The sequence below is a fragment of the Xiphophorus hellerii genome, chromosome 3 (assembly GCF_003331165.1).
Source record: "Xiphophorus hellerii strain 12219 chromosome 3, Xiphophorus_hellerii-4.1, whole genome shotgun sequence".
Lineage (NCBI taxonomy): Eukaryota > Metazoa > Chordata > Actinopteri > Cyprinodontiformes > Poeciliidae > Xiphophorus > Xiphophorus hellerii.
Genome location: NC_045674.1, coordinates 24,239,605 through 24,265,477, shown reverse-complemented (window position 1 = coordinate 24,265,477; position 25,873 = coordinate 24,239,605). Strand labels below are relative to the sequence as shown.

Genomic DNA, 25,873 nt, shown 5'->3' with positions numbered 1-25,873 from the left:
TCACTGCACTGAAAGGTGGGATTACAAATGTTCACTCAAGCCACACTTCTCAGATCTTTTTTTTTTTTTTTTTTCTTAAAGTGAAAACCACAAATCAGTTTTTTTTCAAGTTCCCAGCTAGGCCCTACTTTATTTCAGTCTTCTGCTTAAAATCACAGATAAAGTACATTCATGTTTTGTGGTTTTAACATGACGAAATGTGAAAAACGTCAAGCTGAGGCATTTTTGGAATATTGTTTATTATACAAAACCAAGAGCAAAGGCATCGTGTTTCACCACCTTTCAGCCATAAAAAAACACTACTGAGCAGAGTAACATCCTCAAAGATGAGCATTTAGTTATTCAGAGTAAAAAAAAAGGCTTTGCTATGTCTTTTTAGGAGCATGTGTTATGCAAAAAAATCTGACTTGTAAATACAGTTTACACACAAACCTTAAAAAAATGTTAGCTATGGCAAAAAAAAAAAGAAATTTTATTCCAAACAATGCACTTAAAAATCAAAAAAATGCACAAGAAACCAGCCTTTGGTACATATTAAAAAAAGTCAATTTTTATGCAGCTCTTACTAAAAGTAAATATGTTTTGTTTGTTTTTTTTTGCTTCACAATAATAAACATAAAGTCAAACTTCAATGAAAAACAAAATATTCTGGTCACAGTCAAGGTACAGTCCAGTCATGTGCTGCAGGGTACTTTATGGTAGGGAAGCCATGCAGAGAGAAATCTTTGCTCCATCTCTCCATGTTTGAGCTTAACGTAGTGATGCATATAGCATACATTTTAATTGAAACTAGTCTTTTTTTTCAGGTTGCAAATCCAGTCTGTATCAGAGAAAAATGACTGTAAAGCTGCTATTAGTAGATCTGTAAAGCTACGCTAGTGGTCAACGCTGGAATCCAGACCTGAGCAGAATATTCATTCAGATGCTGTCCGTCGCGCCAGGCAGGTTAGCTTGGGCCATAATGATAGTACTTGTAGCCGTTTGGAGTTATTCGCCTTCCTCGCTCAGGTATGTTTCACAAGACCCCACAAACACAGTTTGTCGATGAATACATTCGGAAAAAATTTTCTGTCCTTCGTATTGATTTGGTGTGTACAAGAGAAAAAAAGAGAAAGGATTAAAATCTTCGGAGATTGTCAGCGAAGGCTTCTGGCTGGTTCGAAACACAACAACGTGGAGTTTCAAATGATGACGGTCTCTAGGTGAAAGCTGTGTGTGTAAGTGAAGGAGGAAGAGTGTTTCTGGAGAGGAAAGGAAGCAGGGACGACGGGCGTGGTGCACGGAGAGGATGAGGGAGAGGAGGACGACGTGGGGGAGCGGCTGGCCCATCTGGACGGGAGGCGACGGTTGGCAGGACGGGCGGGCCTCGAAAAGTTCTTGTGGACGGAGGGAGGCGTGACCGAGGACTCTTCATCTTCCTGTAGAGAGGCAGCAGAGTTAACATTTAGGATTATCCCGCTGTTCCGTCTGCATCCAAGCTGACGCACTCAGTTACTTAACATCGTTTCACGTGTTCCAGCGGTTGTCTTCTTGAGCCTGGGGAAAATAACGGGCATATTTCAAACAGGAACTCTAAACACATGGGCATGCTCCTGTGTAAAGGTCACACTAGTAGCTCTGATTGATTTCATCCCTAAGAGGGAAAAAAAACATTTGAAGTCAAGATAGCTGACATGTGAGGCACTTCTTCCCTTCGCCAACTCTTCTGAATCACCAACGTTTAATCTCTGACAGTTCGACTAATGTGGTCCTCCCTATTTCATTCTTTTCATGAGGTTCTCGAAGCTGCCCTCATAATGACTCCCACAACATCTTTAAGATTAGCATGACTTTAAAGCAACGTAATTACTTCAGCATTCTCATTTTTGTGGTCTGCCAAGGCCAGTTAGTCAGCCGGCTTCTTGCAGATACTTCAGTAATTACCGCACAACGGCCAGAAATCACCGGGGCCTTCTGGAAGGACTTAGAATCCAACATCAGGCTGGTGCAGGCTGCCGGTCCCCTCTCTGGTTCTACGTTTCACTGTCAGCTCCTCAGGAGCCTTTCGGCAATGGAGTGGCCCAGAAGCCCAGATTATAATGGAGGCTCTGGCCTGCTTTTATCTCTTAGCACATACCAGAAATAAACAACATTCCCACAAGAGCCGGCCTCTGTCGAGGGCAATTACTTACTGTTTAACAAAGTGTTGGAACAGAAAGCAATGCGCAAGATCCTCCATGTCCACTGACACAGCAAGCTTTGAGGACATAGTCTCACTGAACAGTGATCAGGCATAACGTTATGACTACTGACAGGAAGGTTGCTCGGAAAGACTTGTGTTCTTCCATGCCAGAGCTGGGCGATATGTCTTAAATTAAAATCTAAAACTTTTTCCATATCAAATCCGATTTCCAATTTTAATCGATTTTTTTTTGTGTGTGTGTTTTCTTCTCTGAAGTAGAAGTAAATATTTACAAATAAATATTTAGTAATAGAGGTTTTCATTTCAAAGATCCCATCTCTGAGTTGTATGGTCGCATTTTACAGGACAGAATCAGCTGCTGGCAAGTTGGTGCTGGAGACCGCAGCACACCTTCAGGGGTCTGGTGGAGTTCATGCCTTGATGGGTCAGGGCTGTTACGGCTACAAAAAGGGGAAGTGGCAGCTAAGGCTGGAACGATTAACCGTGACTCATTGATTATTGAAATAATCAACTAATTTAGTAGTCGATTAATTGTTAACTGGAGTATGCAGTCTCAAAAAAGGCCATTTGTTGAAAGAACCTAATCAGAGCATTAATTAATTTTAAATGGTACAAAAAAAAAATTACATTTTGCATTTATGATTTAAAAAAATACTTTCCTCATCTGTAAATATGTTCTTGCCAGAACTCCTCAAGTGGCAGTTTCAGTTTCATCTGGTTCAAATTCTGTTAAATAAATCTCATATTAAGGATATTTTGCAATCCAATTAATTGGTTAATTCAAAAACGTAACAGATTAGCTCTACCTGGTATTGGTAAGTCAAGTAGAAAGACCTGAGCTTTTCACATGTTAGAAGTATTTTGTCTCCTGCAGATGATCAATCTGATGCTAAAGGAATTCCACGTTATTGCATTTTTAGGCAATAAAATGTTCCTTTTCATATGAAAGCGGAATTGAATTATTTGTTTATTTGCATCGTTTAATGTATTTCCAATGTATAAAAAAGTTTTAAATGAAAAATCTGCAGAATGTACCGATTTTTATAATCTGATTAATCGATTAAACAACAAAATAGTTGATCAAACACTCGATTACTAAAATAATAAGTTGAAGCCCAGTGGCAACACACTATTTGGCAGGTGGACATAATGTTATGCATGATTTCATGTTTTAGTTTTAATCTACAAACTGAAATACCTGAACACTGAACTGTGCAGCTAAGGACGGGCAAGACTTGACTCACCTGCACTTTCAGCTGCACCTCATTGACGCTGTGGAGGCTGACCTGTGCAGTGGGTAATGTGTGCATGTGTCTCAGAGTGGGACTTAAAGGCAGAGGGTCCATGTCCAGCATGTCCAGTTCTGTGGGGTTGGAAACCATCTCGTTCTGCTGCGCTCGTGCGGCGCTCTCGTAGTTTTTCAGAATCCTTTCCACGGCGCCGTAGTTGGATCTGGAACCCTCTGGTCGAGGGTACGCAGCGAGGGTGAGAGGCTTCCACGGATGTTCGTTCATGATGCGAGGGACGGGTCTGGAGGACTCGGGCTGGTGAGGAGAGTCTGACCTCTGTCTTGGCTGCGCCACATGTCTTTTCTTGCTCTCGACAGACGGCTGAAGCGGGGAGACGCTGCCTCTGGCCGGCTGAGGTTTTGTTTCGTGGGGATTTTCCCTGTTAGAGTTGGAACTCTCCACAGATTCATCTGGCTGGGTGATCACAGACGAAGGAGGCTCGTGGGTTGCTCTTTGTTGGGATTTCCTGGAGAAGCTGCCTGTTTTTTGCAGTTTGTGCTTCACCTCACTCTGGGAGGGTTTTGGAGCCTCCTTGAATCCAGGATGTGGCTCTTCCAGTGAGAGGACGGAAGGTGTTTCTTTGGAAGCGCACCTCATCTGCACTGGCTCCGATTCAGTGTTCTGTTTGGTAGAAGTTGAGATAGAGGGTGGCGGTGACGCTTTAAAATATGAATCTGTGATGTCAGTGGAAACATCAGAGCACATGGATGGAGTTGTAGCGTCCTTGGCTGGTAATATGTGGCTTGATGTTCCAAACACTGGTTGGCATGCCTCAAAACAGGTCTCTTGTACATCCACGCCCCGGCCCATCTCAGCCTGAAACAAAGTTCTGTTGAACTCGGCTGTTTTTCGCTCCAGCATCAGGTTTCTTCTGGAGCCCTGGAGGCTGGGACTAAGAGACTGGATTCCTTGTGAGACCGAATCCACAGGGAATTCCTGGATAACTGGAAACACTTGGACCTTTCCAACGTCAGAGTTTTTCTCTGGGCACAGATCTTTCCCAGCGGTCAATATGTTGACCTCGGAGAAGCTTTTCTGGACGGTCCCGTACGCCAACTGTTTATTGTGGGTTAACTTGCTGGCGTCACAGGACCAGCGATTGTGGCAGCAGCCCGTGTTGCAGATGGAGTTGGAAGGTATAGAGCAGGATGTTAGCATGCCGTCTTTAAAGACTTTTCCCTCATTTTCCTGAAGCATGGCCTCAAACTTCCTGACAATGGATGGGCTGTTACACTTTCTGTCCAACAGAACAGAGGGACTATGGCACTTCCTCATTGTTGCCATAGGGGACTCTGGGATGTGCAGTTCTGTGTCTGGATTAGAGGAGTTTAGGTTCCAGGAGGAAGTACGAGGAGGAATGGGTGGAGCCGCCGTCTCCATGTCAGAGGATTCTTCAGGACTTGTCTCTGCGTCTCTGTAGCGATATTGATCAGAGGTGTTTGTCATCCAGGTGTCGCTTGAACTTTTGTTGGCTCTCCAGGTGCTTTCTGGTGACAACGTGATCCAGTTTTCTCGCTGCAGAGCCCGGAGGTCATCGTAGATCTGGCTAAGGTCGCAAGGAGCCTCTTCTACCTGCAGAAAGCTTTTTTCACATCCCTCAGATGGACACAAGGATTCGGATTGGTTCCTAGAAGAAATTAGGAAACAACGTTAACCCACCATTATGGCATTGTTTAATTTCACTTCTTTACAAGCAAGAATTCAAGTTTTCCATGTGCAGATTCCATTCTTTTCCAGACTCAGCCTAAGCATTTTGGTGCATTTTTAAAGTACAAATACAAGTCTTCACTATGAATTTACTTGATTTACTAATTAAGGAAAAAACTAAAAGAAGGACGAATAGACACATGCAGCATTTAGGCAATGAAACAGCAAATAGTTTGGTAAAAAAAGAAAAAGAAAATCATTCTATTTTCACTTTTCCTTATAATTCAAACCTGAGAAATCCCAACAATTGAAACTAAATATTAACATACACTATGCAGTAAAAAAATGACACATATCTTCTTTTTCCTCAGTCAAAAATTAAATCAGACTAAATATTTCCTGTTTTAGGTCAGTTGAGAGATTATTTGTTTTGCTAAATGCCACAATAAAGCGAGATAAATAGGTGCGCGTCAAATTTCAGATACGGTACACTTAAAATTTTAAAGAAAGAAAAAAAGCAATTCTGGCTGTCCTAGTTTAGTTTGATTTATTGTCAAGTGAAAAAAAGTGTCTTTTTTTGTCCAAACATCTGGTTTCAAGTACAAGTCGTGGACTTATTGAAATCTACATAAAATTTGCCTTTCTCCAACAGTGAGGCACGTATGGTATTAATTGTGCGTGTTATGTCAGCCTCGTCAGATTCTGGTTATCACGATGGTTGCAAAAAGGACTTCACCTCTTATCTCCGCTCTTTTTCCTGATCTCGTCTTGGTAGCTACAAAGCTCCTCGCTAACGCGGGCTATTTCCTTTAGAGCCTGAGAAAGAAAGACACAACAAACAGAAAGAGAGTGAGACAAGATTAACGTTTTGTAATTGAGAAGTAATAAATACTACACAAATAGTGTCCTGATATCAACAAACACATGTTGAAAATCAGCTTCAAACACTCACAGCATTGAGAGCAGTCGTATTCTTCTTCTTGTCACTCCCATAACTCAGTCTGGCCCAGAGAGGACTCTCCGGAGGAATTCCTTGGAGACCTTTATCACTCCCTATGGAAACGTATTCCTGTGGCATCCCACTATCCGGCGCGCCACAGTAAAAAGCCTCCAGCTCTGGGGTACCTCCAGCTTTCTTATTATCACCCAATGAGTCTTGCTTCCAGGTTTCTCTGGATCTAGTTTCAACCAGAAGCTCGGGTTGTAAGGGATCGCTCTGACTGAACCGCACATCCACGTTAAATCCACACGGGCTGTCGCCGTCTGCGCTGATGTTTCTGTTCAAACCTAATCCGGGTGAAGGTGGGTTTCTGGTTGGTTCTGACGGAGTGCTGCTACTGAGCAGGTCCGACCGGGAGTTGTCGCTGAGCAGGCTGGAGCCCGTGCTGGTGGAGCGCGTGCTGGTGGAGCGCATGCTGAGTCGGTGCACCGCGTCGTCGTCCTGCTTCATGCTGTCCAGGGCCGGACCCCCTCGACTGGATCTCACCTCGCAGCACAGCTGGAAACACAAAAGAGAAAAATAGATGATAAAAAATTAGGGATGCATACATATCGGCACCAACGTTGGTATTATGAGCCTTATATATACATACACATATAATTTATCTGTATTTGACCATAACAATAATATTATCAGATATCGACATTGGTAGATGTTTTTTTTTTATTTCTGTGCATGCCTACAAAAAATCCTACTTTATGCTGCAAAAAGTTACAAATAATACAGTAAAAATGCAGCAAATATGAGAGATTTTAGGGAAATTAGGTCTAAATTTCTTTCTGTGCCAACCTACACAAGCTGAACTTCCTCAACGAGGTTGCATTTAACCTTATAAACATATAAATCTTTGTGGATATGTGATGATGAACAGACTGATGACTGAGTCTAATTACTCAATGTATTTTCAGCTTCCTAGTTATCAAAGTGTCATCTTCTGGTTTCTATAAAGACAACAGATTTATAGTCAAATACTGGGAGTCGAGATGATTTATGTTTAGCTAACATGATGAATCCGCTGCTCACAGTCAGAGCTATAGTTGTGCAAGAAAAATGAAAATCATTTTAAAAGACTTTAAAGTTAAAGGCTATGTTATGTAAACCCAAGCTGTAGATAGCTTCAATCTCTCTTCACAGATAAAAGGAAATAACAACTGTTCACTCCGTTGTCTCTTTCCGCTCTTTAATCGCTGCAGTGTCACTGATCAAAAATGGTTTTGACAGGGCTGATGTTGAACAGGACGAGTAGGAGTATTGTTACAAAATGCAGGCCTCTCAAGGCATAGAAACATCTTCAAGACTGACGGAAAGTTTAAAATGCATTGATTAAATAGAACTCTTTATAAATGTAAATCAGGACTTTAGAGCATTTTTCTTCATGCTCTTGTCTTACATTAGTTAACCATCTTACAAGCGTACTGTCAGAGCATCTCACCTCTTCTATTTTCTTCTGCATGTCCTTCAGCTGGCACTCCCACTCTCTCCTCTCCACATCGAACCTTTCTAGCAGCTCGGCCTTCTCTCTTAGCCAGTCCCTCTCGTTGTGATCCAGACGACAGCGCAGGTCCATGGCTGTAGAGTGCGTGTCGGCCAGGATCCTCCGCTGCTCTTCCCTCTCCCGGCGGAGCGTCGAGGTCTCGCTGTTCGATTCGCGGGGACTCTGTGACGTCACCGATCCGAGACTCGCAGGCGACTGGAGGCCTCCGCTCCCTAACCCTCTGGCTTCTCTAGCTTCCAGCTTGGAGAGCAGGATGGCAAGGAAAAAAAAAAGGTAGAAACAGAATAGAGAATAATGGGATATTACAGTTGGGGACCAAAAAATGAGAGCCAGATGATAAGGCATGTAGGGACAGTGGTGGGAGAATTTGTTGAAGGTGGAATTGGAGGAATGAAGGAGCGGCAGGAAGCGAAGGTGGAGAAAGTGGAGAAATAATGTACCGCAGGGACGAGTGTGAGTGGGTTTACAGGAGGGAAGAAGGAGACAGATTGAACACCGAGTGTATCCTGTTAGAACTCGCACAGATGGTTCAGAGATGCAAAGTTCAAGTTTATTTTCTATGGTGCTTCAGCACAGGATACAGGGCAGGAAATGGTAGATTGAGGCAGGGCAGCATACGTCTGCAGATGTGACCCAATTTAAGCTTTCAAGAAAAACAACGATTTGTGACATACAGATGATCTCTGTGTGCAAATGAGGACCAAACTTTTTATTGCTGCTGATGCACCACTCTATTAAACTGTAAACTGTTTAATTGGTTAGGTTAGAGAGATTTTACATGTTTTTAAACAACCTGGGATTTTTCCCTGAAATCTTTGGTCTTAGAGTAAAATAAAGTCCTGTCAAGTGGGAAACATGCCATATTATTACATAAGTTACATGTGTTACTACTAAAAATGTATATTTTGTTAGAATTTTATGTTAAATCATGATGAAATAGTATATTATTATAACATAAAAGGAAAATGATAGATGGCTTTCACAGTCTTTTTTTTTAGCAAAAAAGAAAGCACTTATTAAGCGTATTTTGTTCAGCTCCTCTCGAGTCAATATTGTTAAAAACTACATTCTCGGCAACTAAAATGCAAATCTACAAACATTGCAGTGTTAGACAGTAAACAGTTTTGTCTATTCTTCTTAACAGGACATATACTGTAGGTAGCTAGCTAGCAAGCTAGCTCGATAGATAGCTAGCTGTCTAGCCAGAGACAGACAGATTTCATACTTTTCACATTTTTATTTGTTGAAAAAAACAAAAAATTAGTCCTTACTTTCCCGGTTTACAACTTTACAACTATGTGCTATCACCACTGTGTTAGTCTATTATGCAATTAAAAAAAAAACAACCCCAAAAACATTGTGGTTTGTGATTTTTAACGTAAAAAAATGTGGAAAGGTACAAGGAGTGTGAATACTTTTGTAGGGCACTCTATGAAAAACTATCTGCACTTAAACTAATGCTTGGAATGAATTTTACATAGAATTATGTAAACAAGCCAATATACTATTTTGAAGACCTGAAATGATTGTGTATTTCAGTGCACGCTTTGTGCATTCTGTGGTATGTATGAAGTATTGCTGCTAGTTTAAAAAAATTGGAAAAATGTTGGGATCGGAACTGGAAGAATTCCCAAGACAACGCCTCTGTACGTTGATGTGTTCCCTCTGTGCGAGTGAGCGTGGACGCAGCTTTTGCGTACGCGCCTGCCGGAGCGTGTTATTTCTGTGTTCCGCCACAGACACCGACCAAAGCCTTTCTCCATGCTGCTATTTCTGACTGTGGCCTGGGGTCAAGAAATTATGGTGTAGAAAAACAAGTCAACATCTTCTGTCTGCTCGCGGCTTTTCTCAGAGGCCTCCGCAATTAGAGACGGACGATGACGGTTGCTGTCCGCAATCTATATAAACTTTCGAATGTAAACATGGCTCGAGATGCAAAAACAAGATGCTTGGACTCGCATTAAAGAAACAATCTCGGTTTTAAATGACTGGAACAGGAAAGTTGGTTCGTCCACTAAAGATGTCCAGGGAACAGATTGTGAAAATCCCGACAAAGCTCCTGGAGAGACGCTCAGGTATTTACACATCAACACTTTACACTGAGTCAGTTTAGAGAGCAACCTCTGCACACTCAAAGCCAGCCTGGGCTCCTCTGAGTGCCACAGGGTTTATAAAGGTAACTGTGTCACCAGGGTGACCTACTATTAATAGCGGACACCCAGCCCTGTACAATGTCACATTCTGAGAGGAGGTGGGAGGGGGGATGCCGAGGTAAAGAGAGGAAGGGGAGCTGACTGCTAAGGCGGAATGAGATGTATCCTAGCTGCCAGCAGTATTCATAAATCAGAGTCACATGGAGAAACATGCCTGGAAATACTGGGCCTGAGCTGAAGCCAGAGAGCTTGGATGCTTTCTTGGTATTTGGTGCTGGACGTGTCCAAAAGGGAATCAACGCATTCAAATTCAGGCCGCATACGTGAGGGTAAACAGCGTTGGCTAATTTAAGTGATAATGTGATATTTAACTCCTAGACGTTTCATTGTGACATTGTCCAGATGCCATTCCTGTAAGAGCTTGGATAACAAACACTTAAAACGTTTCACTTTAAGTGAATCTGGTGTTCCTAAACTTTCCGACACTTATCCGAAGTCGAATTGAAAAAAAAAAAAAAGGAATAAAAGCGAGCAGCACTAGCTGGCCAGAATGCAAACGGCATCATTAGAGAAAATTATTCAAAGGAGCTCAATTCAGCCTGCCTTGTCTGCATGACTCAGATGATTGGACTAAAGGGCTGCACTTCAGCGAAACCCACTACAATTTTCCTCTATTACTTCATAACTCGGTACTATTCTGGATGACAATTAGTGTTAACACTCAAACTGCCCCTAGCACGTTAGCTGTTTAACACCTGCACTTTTCCCTCCACAGAAGCTAAATATAGACTCTCAGCTTTACTGGTGCAGTAACACCAACATGAAAAATGACAAACGTGAAAAATGACAGGTTCTTCAACTGTTCATCTGTCAATTGAAAGTAACTATATAAGTAGTATGTTTTGAATGTGGTTGTTTACTTTATGAAGTATTTTTTGTGTTTTTCCATCGACAAATCAAAAACATCTCAAAGTAAGTTGATCAGAAAAGATTTTTAAAAATGATCTATTTTCGTCTGGAGCGTTGGACGATGAAAATATATGATACAATATTTGAGATTCACCCATCAGATGTCTGTAGCCAGTTTGTGATCTCCATTTTTTTAAAGTCTTTTTTCAAGCTGGCTTATTTAATTTTTTCATTATTCTGATTTCTCTTTAATAATTGTACCTAAGAACTTAAGAAGGTATCAGAACAGCATTCAAAAAAATTTTTTTCTATTTTATACAGTGGTGTATAGAAAATAAAAATAGACTAACTTTGCTGTATACTGTTCAGCCTTTCCGTTGTCTGCTTAAAGTTTTGCTCTCTCTCACAACCTGAATTAACCACAGAACAGTCCTGAAATATTGTAGAAATCTTTATATCTGTCTCTTTAAGAGCAACTAACTTTTTATGGATAGTGTGGTCGCCAATTGTAAAACAATCAAGTCTTTCATTCTTCACTAGTCAGGTTGGATCAAGCTGGATGTTGTTTCATTTCTCTGTGCCCATCTACAAAATCTTTAAGACGAGCTGTAAAGTCTACTTGTGTAAATTTATAGTTGTCTTGAGTATAACTTCAAATTCCTGGCGTTGTTTTCTAAACCTCATAAAAAGACTCAGCTTATCACTTAGTACATATGCAGGCGAAAGTGTCATCTGTGGTTGGACATGGCATCCAGACAAAACAAGTCTTACAATGGGACTAATCCTGCTCTGCCTGGCCACACTCCAAGTCACATTTTCATGCTCTATTTACAGAATCTTAAGAATAAAAGCTAGATGTGAGCGGTTTCTAACACAAAACAACACAAACATAGATGAGGATCGTGATTTTCTATGTGTTCTAGCAACGCTAGAATATTATCTGTTATCTCATCATCAATGGTTTCACACGACGAGCCAACAGGATTATTGAACCACTATTCTCAACTTTTTCTTTCTGGTTCTAGATTCAAAGAAAGGGGGAATCTGTGTGAGGAATAAATCCGTTTCAAGTCTTTGATACAAATCACACCAGGCTCCACTGACAGATAATATAGAGAAAGTATACAACAAGTACAGCGAAGCAGTCTAAATATACAAATTAATAAATGAGAATTTGTTGGCTTAAAAGTTTGTTTTTCTTTGTCTAATGGCTGAAAAGTCCAATCAGTTTTGGACTTGAAGCAGTCAAATAAATCCCATTTCTGATCCTATCTGTAAAGGAGCTAAATCCCTAAAGCTGCAGTACCTTGAAGAGAAAAAAAGCACTTTTTCAAGAGAAGCGTATTTGGCTTTTCTTTGACATGCAAACCCTTAAACCCTCAGTATTTCTGCCAGTAGCTGTCCACCTAAGTAGGCTAGTATATATCTTCCTTAGGGCTAGCTGCTAAAAGTATCAATGTCTTTCTAAGCAGGGTTTAACAGAGTATGTCCCAGGAATGAAAACCTTTTGTCTAAACTTGGATAGAGGCCGTAGCATACTGACTTGGCAATTCCACTTGGATTACTAGATGAAATGGCCAACCAGCCACACATGTAGCTGAAAATCTACACATGAAATATTGCTGTGCAGAGACGCGTGTGTACGTGCAGATGTTCAAACACTTTGAGCATGCAGAGAACTGAATGTGCATAACACAATCTACAGTCTGATTATCGTGGCCGGTCATCTCTCACCTGTGCAATCCTGCATTTGAGCTCAGCTTTCTCAAGCTCCCAGGCGCATCTGTCTCTGGTGTACTGCAGCTGGAGCTCGCTCCTCTTCTCCTCCTCTTTCTTCACCTCGGCCTGCACCTCCTCCAGAACCGTCTTCAGGTCCAGCAGAATCCTCCTGTTCTCCCCACCCTGAGTTGATACACAGACGGCATCCCGCTTTTTTGTTAAACGTGGATCACATGTTTGACCTTCTAAAATTCTGAATTTGACGCTCCAAAAGACCAGGAAGTGGAGGTTCTTGTGTGGACGTGACTCTGAGCAAGTCCTTTAGTGTCGTGTGTGTATATATATATATATAGTATATATATATAGATTCTAATACTTATCTAAAACATTTAGTTTGATGTTTTGATGCTTCACTTTTTGATTTAATGTAAACCTTATGATAAAACATTGAAAGTGCTCCTTTTGAGAGCACAAATAGAATAAAGGTTTTTCCGCATATTACGAACCAATTGATAAATTTTTAGTTGACTTCCGTTCATGAACAAAAAAAACCCAGTTCAGGTTTGATCAGATGACGCGTTTTAGATTTTTATCCAGCGATGGTCAAATGCAGGACTATGATGTTTCAAAGACTATAAAACTGCTTTTTATGTTGGTTGGATATCATATGCTTGTAAAAGCCAATTTGCTCTCCTCAGTTGCTACTGTTAGCACCACCGCATGCCTATTTGCCACTGACTGGACTTTTAATGAGCAATAGGAAATAGAAAAGCTTGTGGCAAAGCTTTTTTTTTAGAGAGGTGCCTTGAGTGGGGAGCCATACTTAAAAAAACAACTCCTTGGTAAATATTGGTACAGACATGCTGAATAAATTATTGCTTTTAGTCTATTACTTGGATGTCAGCAACTTGTCTCAATAAGGACTCCTTCTCTCGCATCCATTCTTCTTTATCCTGAACGTGTCGCTTTTTCAGATCCTCTAGTTTCTTTTTAAGCCGTATGTGCTGCATTTGCTGCTGCTGCTGGGGTTCGGGGCCCGGCCACATTTGTCCCCTGAGGACCTCGAGCTGCTGGGTCCCTGCCCCTCCCTCTCCTGCAGTTTGCGAAGCGCCGATCGGGGGCTCCTGGATGTGGCTGAAAACGGTGGGCGGGGAGGAGATCCTCCTTAGCGGGCTGCGGTTTTTGCCCCGGCCCCTGTCAGCCTTCTCAATCCTGGAGCGAGGCACAAACTCCCACCCCTGGGACTGCACGTAGCCCCCGCCGCCGCCGCCTCCCTGCAGCCCTGCGCCGTTCATTAAGGCGCTCCACATCTCTCAAATGCATGCACGTATAACACTCAAATAAGCAATGGAAAGTCACCAAACGATGTTGTAAGCAGCCATTTCTGCTCTGAAAAGTTTTGATCAGTTCACTGACTCCTTCATCAACATCAACTGTAGTAACTTTTAGCAGTTATCCACACCCGGCCAAATCCCGCCTCGGGCGCACAGCTTCACCCCTGGTCACCGTCGCAGGGACACACTGGACGGGACGGGATGCTTCAGCCGTCTCCATGTCTTCACAAAGATGAGGTCAAGATCCCATTGTGGTCCCCCACTTTCACTCAGTCCTTGTCCTTTACAGACCCGCTCTCGGTTGTCCACCTGCGCTGCTTTTCTCTTGCGCGTTCTAGCCAAGAACGAGCGACAGGCGCCCGGTAAACACTCCGAGGCAAAAAGGAGAAGCTCCCAAAAATACCACGGAGTGCTTCTGATGTAAGAGCAGCGGAGAGTATTTTTACCCCTCTGTAACCAGGAGTTTTTTTCTCTCTCTCTCTCTCTCCGAGGCTGAACGACGCCTAGAGGCGACAGCGGAAGAAGAAGAGCCCGTTAATCAACACCGGAGACTTTTAATTACGTCGCCACCTTGCGCCGTAGCCATGGTAACGAGTCAATTCCAGCACCGCGTCCGCGGCAACTTCGACGGCCAAATGTGGCCCGTCGGTTCTTTTTAAGAGGCCGCAAACGACCCATTTTGAGTGCCAAGAAGGGGAAGCGTTTAACAAGCTGCTACTTTTGCGCAGCAAATTATCTCTAGCGTCGCTGTAAACAACGCGGGTTTGTTTCTGCTGTTAGCTGAAAGTCTGAGAGGAGGCTGACTGTCACGAGGAGAGCAAAGACGGGTGGGCGTTCATTAATCTAGAGAGCAGATAGACACACAACTCTACATGAAAACGACATTCATTCGTTCATAACCGTCACCTTATCCGAGTCGTAAACTCGTAAGCAACAGAACTTTAGCTGCCTTTAAAGTTCGCGGTCTAAAGTCTTCACTCGTACGAAGCACACGTTACTTGCAGCCTTACCGTGCGTCCTGCAAGGCTCTGGGATGTGGAAGTGGTCGTCCTTATTTAAAAACAGCCACCAATTGCCCCGCTACGTTTCGGACAGCTGAAGCACTTGAACGTGGTCTGGGCCGGGACGCAACAGCACTGTTAAAAACAACTGCAGAGAGGGGAATGCCTGCAGTTAAAATGATGCTTTCATTAACTGAAATAAAATTCCCCTTCCTCTCTTCCTTTCTCCCTCCTACTCGTGTCTCTCCTCCTCTTCCTCCCACAGCTGGCCCTAAGACAGTGTGTGACGTGCAACATCCCACCGGTGGGATAAAAGAAGCGGACCGAGTCCACCTCCCATCCTGGTGGCCAGACAAGTCCCCCCATCTGCACATTTTTGTGCTGGGTCTGCAGACCCCACCCGTGGCTATTTTTAAAGAGTCTATTGCTGCAAAAACCCACAATCCAAATAGGTAAAACGCCAGGCTCTCTGACTATGTGGAGGGCTGAAAGCTTTTGTAATGATGAACTTGTACTCTTATAACAAAATGCATAGCTTTTAGAGAATGAGAATGGAAAAATGTATTTTTTTTTTTTTTTTTTTTTTTTTTAATGCACCAAGCACAAAAAACGAAAATGATATCAAGGGGCATCAGGTTTAGTGACCCTGAAGATATGGACAAATACCATAACGTGATGCAAAAAGAGAATGATGCATAGAATAATCAAAGAAAAAACAGAAAAAATCTGCACACAATGCCGACATATTTGTCTTTTTTTTTTGTAAATGACCAATAGACAATTTCTTCTACATAAGGTCAGCCGCTAAGTGACTCGGCACAGGGAATCTTTCAAGACACGCACAGTGACTTACAAAATTATAGATTTTTTTTTCTTTTTCTCTATTTGCATTTTGTCAAAATACAACCATGGTTAATTGCATTACATTTGGATCTCATGTGATAAGCCAAATGAAAAGTGCCACATGATTGGGACGTTGAAAGAAAGCGATACATGGTTCTGCAATTGTAAAACAATAACAAAAAAAAGTGTGGCATCCATTTTTATTCAGCCTCCTTTAATCTGATGATATCCTGAATTAAAGTTTGGTGTAACCAGTCGCTGTCAGAAGTCACTGAATTAATTGATAGGGAGTGTGAAATTGGATAAAACTGTTCTGTGAAGACTTCAGAGGACTCCACAAATATGACCTTTATGGAAGAGTGGTAAGAAGAGAGCCATTTTTAAAAACCTTTTTACAGAGGGAAACATTAGGCAGAACATTACAAAGAATGACAAATACACAAAGACCCCACAAATTGTGTGGTCTGTCTGTATGTTTGTGTTTTGAACCTACTGTGTTACAAAAGACGACCAAAAGACGATGAGTTACACATCATACATCAGCTGACTGACTCAGCACAGAGGAGCTTTCAGGAAACCTGGGCCTTACAAATGTAGCACTGACAATAACTGTCACTGTTATTGTGGGCATGAACTGGAGTTACTGGATGCATTTTCACTGCAACGCACCACTGCTGCTATAACTCAAACCTCAACATGCACCGTTCCCTCATAGCTCTGTCCGCACCCAGATGTACAGCAAATGTCAGACGAGTTGGGAAAATCTCAGAAACTGTTGTTTCGTTGACCCATTCAAAACCCCCCAGTGGATGAACTACATAAAAATAAACCGAGTACAGTCTACACACTGTGGTTTCAAGCTGTTCACAGTTTGGTAAACAGATTCTTTTTTTTTCCTTTCTTGCAACAATCCCAGAGCTTGCGTTAAACACCATGGGCTCGAGTTTTTCAGTGTGTGCTTGAAAGTGAAATCATATGCGACAGCACTCACCTAACTCTCCAGCATCACTCCTAAGCTATGCTGCGTCCAGGGTGCGGCAAGCCTTCGCAGTAGACGGATGATTGGAGTCGTAGTTGGGAAGTGGAACTGTCCTGTACCTTTAGTGACCTTATGCAATGCGTCGAACGTAGCAGAACAGAACTTAAACTGAATGAGTAATGTAGCAAGCAAAATGAAAAAGAAAACTGTGAGATCTCGAGCGTGTGCTTTACAGAACAAAGAACAGGGTGAAAAGAAATACCAGTTTGAAAATGGTGGCATAAGAGAGTGAGGAAAACAGAACGAGGATGAGGATGAGCAAAATAATGGGTTGAAACATCTGGGTGGATGTGAAGGGGTGAAGAGCAGGATTGCAGGTGATCAGAATGAGAAAACTCTACAAGGAAACAACAGAGATGGCGTTCGTCTGCGGTGGCTTACAGACAGCGGTTCTTCTGGCTGTTTGTCGTCCTGCTTGGGGACATCCAGACGGTCTATGAAGGTCTGTAGCTCTTTCCTAAAAGCTTTCATCTGGGCATTGATTCGATACAGCAGCTCATGCTCTCTAATCCTGCAAAGCAGACGTGGAAAAGCTGAATCCAGGGCTTTCACAATGCAATCTAGTGATTTCTTTATTACCTGCCACCTTCTTCATCCTCATCCAGCCGGGCAAACAGCTCCCCATTAGTTACGTACACTCGGGCCTCGGCGATGATAGTGCTGGTGTCAGCGATGAGCCTGTCGATGGTCCGGCCCAGCCTCTCGGCCTCGATGCGGATATCTATCATCTGCTGCCGGTCCCGCAGGCTTCTGGATAAAAAACGGCTATCTACTGGCGAGTAAAGGGAGCGCGTCGGGGTGAGGCAGCGGAGGTTTCTCACCTCGTCGGAGTCGCTCTCTCCGCCGACGGGGCCCTCGCGCTTGCGGTGCGGCGGGAGGAGGCGAGGGGAAGCGGCGGAGGTCGATGGGGTGTCGTCGTCCCGGCCCCCGTCGCTCTCCGCGTCGCTGTCCCGAGGGCTGCCGCGGATGCCCAGGTGGGAGGCCAGGTCGTAGCGCTGCATGTTGGAGAGCAGCACGCGGTTTTCGTACTGGAGCTGCATGACTTTGCCGCTCAGTTCATTGATCTGCAGGCGTGCCGCTTTCAGCTCCTCCTGGAGCGCCTCCAGTTTAGCCTGATCACCCCCACCTGAAGGCGAGTCAAGGTGAGAATGAACTTCAAGCATTAGCATAATTCAATGATGCCATTGGAAGACATATGGGATCGTTCCTACTGCTACACCGGTAAATAGCAATGAAGTGATCTCTCAAGTAGGGCTGGGCAATAAATCGATAGCAACATATATGGTGATAGACACGAGATCGATATCAATAGAAAGTACATCGGATATTATGTTAAACAATTTCGCAGAACAGAATTATGGGGGATGTAAGCAGAAGAAAGGCTTTAGCTGCTCAACTTCTCAAAGTCAGCTAAGCAAAGAGTGGCATCAACTAACTCACTCCCTCTTTGGTTACCTAGCAACAACCTGTTGAATAACTTGCACAGCAGCAGTTTCAGGTGAAAATTAGTACAATAGCTCCAGAAGAAATTGTGGCTAAAACAGGAAAGGTCACGTCACCAGTTTGGCAGTAATTCATATTTTTAAAACAAATCAATAATTATCGGCACCTGATGTGAAATGCTTGTGTCATGACATGCTTTTCAACCATATTGCCCAGCCCTACTTTCAAGTGAAAACATTTTTATGCCGTGCAACGTAGTTTTCATTTAGAAAAGAAAACAAACCTCCTCCATGTCTTGATCCGGCCTCATGGGACCCAGCCTTGTATTTGAGCTTATTGAGCTCATTTGTTACCTGAGGAAATGTAAATGCAATCTTTGGTGAGGTGGCTGGTGAAACAGCAGAAGGTTTGGGATTTAATTGGTGTAAAACAGCACCAGTTGGCAGCACCAATCTGCCCAACAAACCTTTTTGTTTTCTTCTTCTACATCAGCTAAGTTCCTGCGGAGGAGTTCTGCCTCATCCTCCACCAGCTGCAGCTGCTGCCTTAGTTCAGACAAAGCCTCGCCTTGCTCCCTGCTCTGCTGGCCACCGCCGCCAGTGCCATTTCCTCCTGCTGCTGCCAGACTGAAAAATACAGGTAAATATAAGTTTAGGTGTGCTGGCTTTATTTAAAAAAAAAAATAAAAAAATCAAAAGGACAAAGTTTCAAATATCAAATAAAATTCTTCACTTTTCAAATTCCCATGGCATTTTTAACATCTAAAGTGTTGATTGAAATGAGGGTACCTGTCCTCTCTCATGTCATCCAGTTCAGCCTTCAGTCCTCTGTTCTCCACCTCCAGCTCCACAATCTTCCTCCCCAGGATGTTTGCCTCTTCCTCCACCAGGCGTAAGCGGAGCTTCAGTTCAGACTCCCGGGTGGTGGGAGGCCCCCCGGCCTCGCCTTTGGGCAGCGGGCTGTCCACGTCCCCGTAGAAGGAGCGGTACTTCTGCAGCTCCTGCTCCAGACGATCCTTCTCTTTGTCGATCTTCGCCATCTTTTTTCTCATTAAGACGGCTTCCTCCTTGATGAAGGCTAGCTGGCACCTCAGGTCCTCATTTTCTTCCTGCACCAAGGTAATGTTGCTTTTTACTTGCTCTGGCTTCTATGACTTCTTTTTGTCTTAAGCACCTATAATTTTCATTACAGTAAAGTCAATGTGATGTTATGGGATTATTTTCTGCAGCAGAGACGGGGAGTTTTCAGAAAGATGGATGGAAAAAGGCATAAGAAAGTGTTACAGGTTCACTTTCCAGGCGGACAACCCCAAACACTTGGTGATTCTAGAAAAAGTTGACTCAGGGTCAAAATACAAATGCACAGCACACTTGATTTTATTTGGAAAAAGCTTTTAAAAATAATACTTCCTTCTTCTTGTTGCGGAACAATTACACCATGCTGTTTTGTTGGTCACGTTAAATGTGAATACAACAGATTCAGTGGAACAAAATGTGAAACACCTTATATGGGATTACTAATTGTCTGGGAATTGTGCAATTTAGACCTTACTATAAAATATCCATGGAGGTTTAGTACTCAGTGGTTGAGTAAACACAAGACATGACTCACCTCAGCGGGCGTCTGCGGCATCTTTTTCTCAGTTCTCTGTGCGTCCTTACTTCCTTTTCTTTTCAGGGAGAGCTACACAGAAGCAATGGCAATTATATCATATTGTTTTCAAACTGAAAGTGGTGATTTAATCCAGATTTTTACAATACCAAGTTTATTTACAGAAAAAAAAACTCTCCCTAATTAATACCTCCTATCGCTAGGCAAAATTTTACAATATAAATCAGGCTGCTCAGATTTTATTTTCGGTTTCTGAAGCACACAATCAAAAACATCCCCAAGAACAATTTACGGGGTCAAAAAATGTGTTCTGTTACAATTAAGTGAGAGGAGTTCTTCTGGAAAAGAAAAATGCACAAACAAGCAGGCGATGCTACTTAAGTTTGACGTATTTTATGCATTTTTGGTTTTGTGCTTTACTGAAAATCCTTGAAAACATAATTCAGTCCCATAAACCAGTGAAAGGTTGTGTTTCACCCTTAAAAAGAACTTAAACACGCATATAGATTTTCGCCTTTGTCCAACTTTATTAAACAAAATCCATGATTCGAGCGCACAGTGTGTGTAGTTCTCTCTTTACAGTACAAAATCACGGGTCATGAACTTTCAACTCCCATTATGCATTTTGTCGCTCTTCAGGAGGGATTATTTCCACAGAAATCTATGAAATAAGTTTTAAAAATTAAGTAGTTTTAGTTAGCCATAAATATGTACTATATATATTTGTAAATAGTACATATTCATAATTAAACCATTCATTCTAAATGAATGGTTCAACCAAATGCTAAATGAAATAAATCCTTGACCAATAAAATCAACATACCTATTCCTAACATAGTTTCAGGACTCTACAGTTGCTTATTACAGTATGAAACATTTCTTTCTAGCCACCTTCACTGCATCCTGCCTTGTCACTTTTGTGTATCATACTTGAAATTGCACCCTTTATCTGCTTTTTATTTATAAATTTTTTTTTACTGTTACACACTGTCTTTCCCCATTCCCACTCCGTTGCCATCCAAATCGATTTTGATCAAGTTTAATTTTCCTCCGCATCACCGACCGACCCGCTGAAGTAGAAAAACGAACAAACGCGTGGCCTTGACTTTCTTTCTCACCTCTTTGGCTTTCTCCAGCTCATTGTGCAGGGCCTGTTTGGTGACCTCCACTTCTATCAGCTGCTGCCTCAGCTTCTCGTTCTCCTCCTCCGTCCTTGTCCTCTTCTCCTCGACATTCTCCAGTTCGTGGTGCAGGCGCACTGACACATCCTTTGCCACCTGCAGGAAGAGGCCAAGAAGGACGAAAACACAGTGCCTTGTGAATGTATTCGTAAACGCCAGGCTAACGGTCGTTTATTTAAGTCCGGTGGTGTGTGACAGCAGGGAATCAATGAAACATGCAGGACACTGGGCCCTGATGACCACGGTCGATAGCGCTGGTTTAGGACTCTGCTTCGATACATCTGAGTCCAAAATGTTAATGTAGCCAGAAGTGACTCAACAAAGCTGCTTAATACAAAACATGTGATTCTTTGCAAGGTTTAATTTGTAACCAATTGTGAAAATCAGTCCGCAATCTTTACAATAGCACACTATTTTGTGTTGATCTGTCACATTAAACAGGTGTAACTTGGCAAAAAATATGAATAAACAGTATAAGTTTAAGGGCAAAAAGCTGTTTTTCATACATAAGGGCAGATTACAGGCACCACGGACTTACCTTCAGGTCTTGCTCCAGACTTCTGAGGAGCTCTCCATCCACTTGGCCACCGTCATTAAACCTCAGCCTCTTCCTCTCGGCCTTCTTCAGCCGGTATTGGAGGATGCGACAGTTTTTGTTGGCCCTCTCCAACTCTCTGCGCATGTCCTGCAGCTGACAGGCGTCCTCTTCATAGAAAGTGTCCCGCATCTCATCCATCTCTCCCCGCATCTCCTCAATCTCGGTCTAGAAAACAGCGAATTACATCCAGCAAATAAAAATGACAAGGCCCCCACATATAGAAAATAAGCCAGTGCTAGCGCGGTGATGCCCATGCAGCATGCATGCAAATACAACAGGTGTAGCTGATGCTGCGGCTCGTGTGTGTGTGCATCTTAACTATATGTACCTTTAAATCTTCATTTTCGTCCTCCAGCCTCTCGATTTCGTCTTGCAGCCTCTCGTCGGGCTGTGTAGCCGGCTGTGGAGCGGCGGGCTCGGGGGACAGCTCCGGCTCAGGCTCCGACGCTGGCGGAGATGCGGACTTCGCCTGCATCTTGGCTCCTTTCTTCCCCAGGCTTTTATTCAAGTGAAACTGTATCAGCTCGGACTGCAAGCATCCCTCTTTCCAGAAACCGGGTCCGCATCCCACAATGCTTTTAGAGCTCTTGTTATTGTTGCTGCTGCTGCTGCTGCCGCCTCCAGCTGAGGCGGACTCTGTGCCTCTCGGGGTTTTGCTCCTCAGTTTCGGGGACTTGGATGCGCACGGCTGGTCGGAGACAACGCGGCTCGAATCGGCTCTGGAGGGTGAGGAGGCGTCGCCGGCGGCGGCGGTAGGGCGGGCGGAGTCTTCTGTAGCCTGCGCCGCCGCGGGCCTGCTCGGTGTCGGGCTTTCAGCACCAGCAGACTGGACAGCGGCCGCGCCTCTGCTGGGAGGAGCGCTTCCGGCCTGCCGCTCCCTGCCTGTGGAAACGGGAGAGTGACCTCGACTACCTCTGCCTCCTCCCCCTCCTGCTCCACCTGCTGCCGCTTGCTTTGGTGTGACGGGCTTAGCCGAGCCGCTGCCCTTCTGCGCAGTTTTAGATCCAGTTTCCTTGACGCCGGCCGGAGACGACGAACGCGCCTGCTTCCGGCTGCTATTGTCTGGCTGCCGAAAGGAGTCGGCAGAGGATGGGTTCATCATGGTGTCAGAGGATCAGTTCATTCTCAGGAGGACCCACCCTCTCCATCTGTGTCCAGATTAATGAGAATCTGTAGAGATCGCTCTACAGGTCCACCAATATCTCCCAAGTTTCTTTGTCTTGCCCTGTGGAAAACAATGAATTAGGGAAAGAAGAAGAAGAAGAAGAACAATGGTTCCCCATGAACCCAATCGAAGGTAATAAGGTTGGGCTCTTGTCAGTGGAAAGTTGCCAGCAAACGACGGAGGGGCGGGGGGATCAATGTGATCACCAATGATTATGCAGTCAGCCCTTTTGGGTCCCCGTTTGATTCCTGCCTTTTGTGTGAGATCAGCTGCGGCTCGGGTAATTAGACGTTTGCGTCAGATGCGCCCAATGAGCGGGCAGAGAGAGGGAGATGTAATGTCACTGACCTGAGGCGGCAGACAGCCAATTAAACCTCGCTGCCATTTCCCTGACACCAGAGCGCTGATGTCAGTGAAACGGCTCCGATCGGATTCGACGGCAAACAAAGCAGCTCGACGCTGGACAAGAAGCACCAACTCATCAGAGTGGAGCTGCTTCCTGTCAGCCATTATTTTATCCGCCACATCCTACATGCCGGATGACTCAGTAAGCCGACTGTGAATGGATGGAGGAGCAGATAAGCAGAAGTGGCCACTTGATGGGAAAACAAATATCTTTTTTTGTTTTTAGTCTATTTCATTGCGAACATGATTTATTTAGTTTTTTTGTGTGTGTGTGTGTGTGAGGGGGGGGGGGGGGGGGATTTGAAAGCTCTAATAATGAAGAGCTTCTGTTTCATCCATTGATTCAGCGCAGATCAACCGAGCGACATTACATGAGTCTGAATAAAGAAATAGCGCAACTCCGTTCCACATACTTGGAGAAGCAACAGCAAACCAGCCACGTTGCCGGCCTGACAGCAGCTACAGAAAACAATATGGACAACAGTCCAACGTTGTCCTTCATCCCGGTTACTGCTGCCTAATTCATGCAAAACCTGTGTGTTTTCTTCGATTTTCTTTTCTTTTTAAAAACAAAAACAAAACAAACAAAACCTTTAATTCTGAAAATAGTCATCCGGGAATCAATTTCTTACCTTTTCTGTTCCGCTTTATCGAATCTCGGGCAGGTAGTGGCGATGGAGAGGAGAGAGGAGATGCTGACTGGAGCGCCTCCCGAGCTCCAGCCAACCTGGTTCAATATTCATGACATTACATCATCACTGGGAGGGCCGCGGCCGGGGATGGAGGCGCAGGCGGCCGGCTGCTCTCATTGGAAGGAGAGACGGGACATTACGGGTCCTGCTGTCCTCCGTGTCTGTCCCATCCTGATTGGACGCGAGCGTTCGCTGCTCCGAACCGGCGGACTGTTACTGTGAGATGCGCACTGACGTTGAACACATGGAGTTCTGACATTTTCCCAACTGCAGGACGTTTAGCTTAATGAGGCTCTGGGTGGAAGCTGGAGAGGGGGAAGGCCAGAATATTTACAAAAATAAAGAAATAAAAGTACTGAGCACGTTGAGAAAATACATCTGTCTTGTGTAGTTGATTAGTCATAATTCTGGGAAATGATTTCCGAACCACTGCAATTACAGCTGCAGGTGACGTCACTAAAGACTTTCCAAACAGTTGTATTTATACTGAGATTGCGCACAACTGGTGTCTAATAATTAGTAATTAGGTCATTTCTGACTATATTTGGCTTCACTGGGTAATATTTAGGGGTATCAAAGTAAAGGGGGTTGAATGCATAGCCACGTTTTAAATTTCAATTGTGAGTGATTTAGAAACACACGGATCGTTTTCCTTACTCTTTATATTTCACTTCCAGATGAAATTCCCTCCAAAACACACCGAGTCTATGGTTGCAATGTGAAAAACGTGCAAACATTTCAGGTAGCATAAATACTTTTGCAAACCACCGGTCAACCTTACGTTTCCTCTTGGAATCTCAGAGTGCACAAAATGACTCCGTGTCAAAGAGTCAACAAAGAAATAAAGCCTTGTTTAGTGTTGCTACACGCAGCAAATGTCACAAAAACAGCTGTATTGCGTGTGGAAACAGACCAGAGTCCGTCACTTTTATTGATTGGTGTGTCCTGACTGTCTGAGTCGGGATAATCGCAACAGTACAGAACAGTAAGAGTTTGCCACATTACTCATGGTTGATAGGTAGGCCTACTACTCTTGGTTGCTGGCTTGTTGTTGAACGCACGATTCACTGCTTCGTGTGTGTGAGTGAAACAAAGTCTGCAGCTGGGATTTGCTCTGCCCCGAATGTTTTACAGCTTGGATTTTAACTCCTGTCAAGGCTTCAGTGAGGCCACACCACTTGGCCCCGTACTGACGTGTAGTCCATTTAGCTTCTGTCTCTGCAGATTGTGGAAACACTCTGTCCTGATCTGTGAAAAAGTCAGGCTGCTCTCTTTCTCTCTTGTAATCTCAGTTTAATTAGCAGGGGGTTGGGGGGGGGGGAATGTTGCAGGACCAATAAGCAAGATCTTGGGTAAGGATGAAGATCCGTTTTCTTTGAATAGGACGACAGATGCTCGGGGTCTTGCTCTCCCTTTTCACTGCCATGCACATTGGCCACATCCCCCACATTTAAACCGCGGCCATTCAATCATTTTCAGGGACAGATGTCTGCATCACGGAGGCCTTTGTCTACTAGCCTGCCCTATACGTAGCATAATCAGAGATGATCATGTTGACTCATGGCATGAGAATGGATTCATGAACAGTGTTTGTTTTAGCCTGACTGCTGTTTAGCAGGTGAGAAACTACAACAGTGAGAAATGGTGTCTTTGCAGAGATCTAATCTGATGCAGCTCAGTTCTCGACAGTTGTTCAACTTGCTCTGTGTTCACTGTTAACGTAGTAGGACCGACTCTGAGTGGATTTTTATTTTCAAGTAAACCGTATTCAGACAGTGTATCTGTCATTCCTTCCTCCCCATAATGCACTGTGTCTATTTGTGTAGAAAGGTTTGCTGTTCTTCCCCACATAACTTGCTTTCACACAATTGCCAAAAAGGGAAGTGAGTGAGACTTCTTAACTGATCAAGCAGATTTTTCTCACTTACTAAACTCAAATACTCTGTGTTACGGGGATATTTGGAAATGATATGATGTACACGATACAGCATATTTAAGAGCTTTAAGATGTCTTTGTTATTCAAAACCATCTCAGGAGGAGTAGCATGGTAATATTTCTGAACAAAAGCTAAATTCAAACTTGAAATGTATTTTAAGAAAATAAATACCAAACTGGCAGCACACAGTATTGCCAGTGTATTTTGGTGTTTTCTTTTTTTTTCTTTCA

General features: G+C 43.6%; 1 protein-coding gene across 4 annotated transcripts; it reads right to left on the bottom strand.

Moving 5' to 3' along the window:
* Positions 1–220: 220 nt before the first annotated feature.
* Positions 221–25,873, bottom strand: mtcl3 (MTCL family member 3). Of its 4 annotated transcripts, XM_032558841.1 has the most exons (12): positions 23,647–25,868; positions 21,773–22,669; positions 21,385–21,609; positions 20,784–20,942; positions 19,666–19,737; positions 18,843–19,162; positions 18,521–18,680; positions 18,338–18,407; positions 17,191–17,737; positions 16,993–17,122; positions 16,564–16,891; positions 12,465–12,577 (listed from the first exon to the last, which is right to left on the bottom strand). In XM_032558841.1, the coding sequence occupies exons 2-11, from the start codon at positions 22,544–22,546 to the stop codon at positions 16,781–16,783; spliced, it is 2,568 nt and encodes an 855-aa protein (XP_032414732.1). In that variant the 5' UTR covers positions 22,547–22,669; positions 23,647–25,868; the 3' UTR covers positions 12,465–12,577; positions 16,564–16,780. The 4 variants fall into 4 exon arrangements, with proteins under 4 accessions (XP_032414730.1, XP_032414731.1, XP_032414732.1 ...); XM_032558842.1 differs by lacking the exons at positions 12,465–12,577; positions 16,564–16,891 and having other exon boundaries at positions 17,008–17,122; positions 17,191–17,361; positions 17,433–17,737; positions 23,647–25,873; XM_032558840.1 differs by lacking the exons at positions 16,564–16,891; positions 16,993–17,122; positions 17,191–17,737; ... (6 more) ...; positions 21,773–22,669; positions 23,647–25,868 and adding exons at positions 1,310–1,418; positions 1,500–1,536; positions 3,427–5,098; ... (2 more) ...; positions 7,551–7,853; positions 13,288–14,678 and having other exon boundaries at positions 12,410–12,577.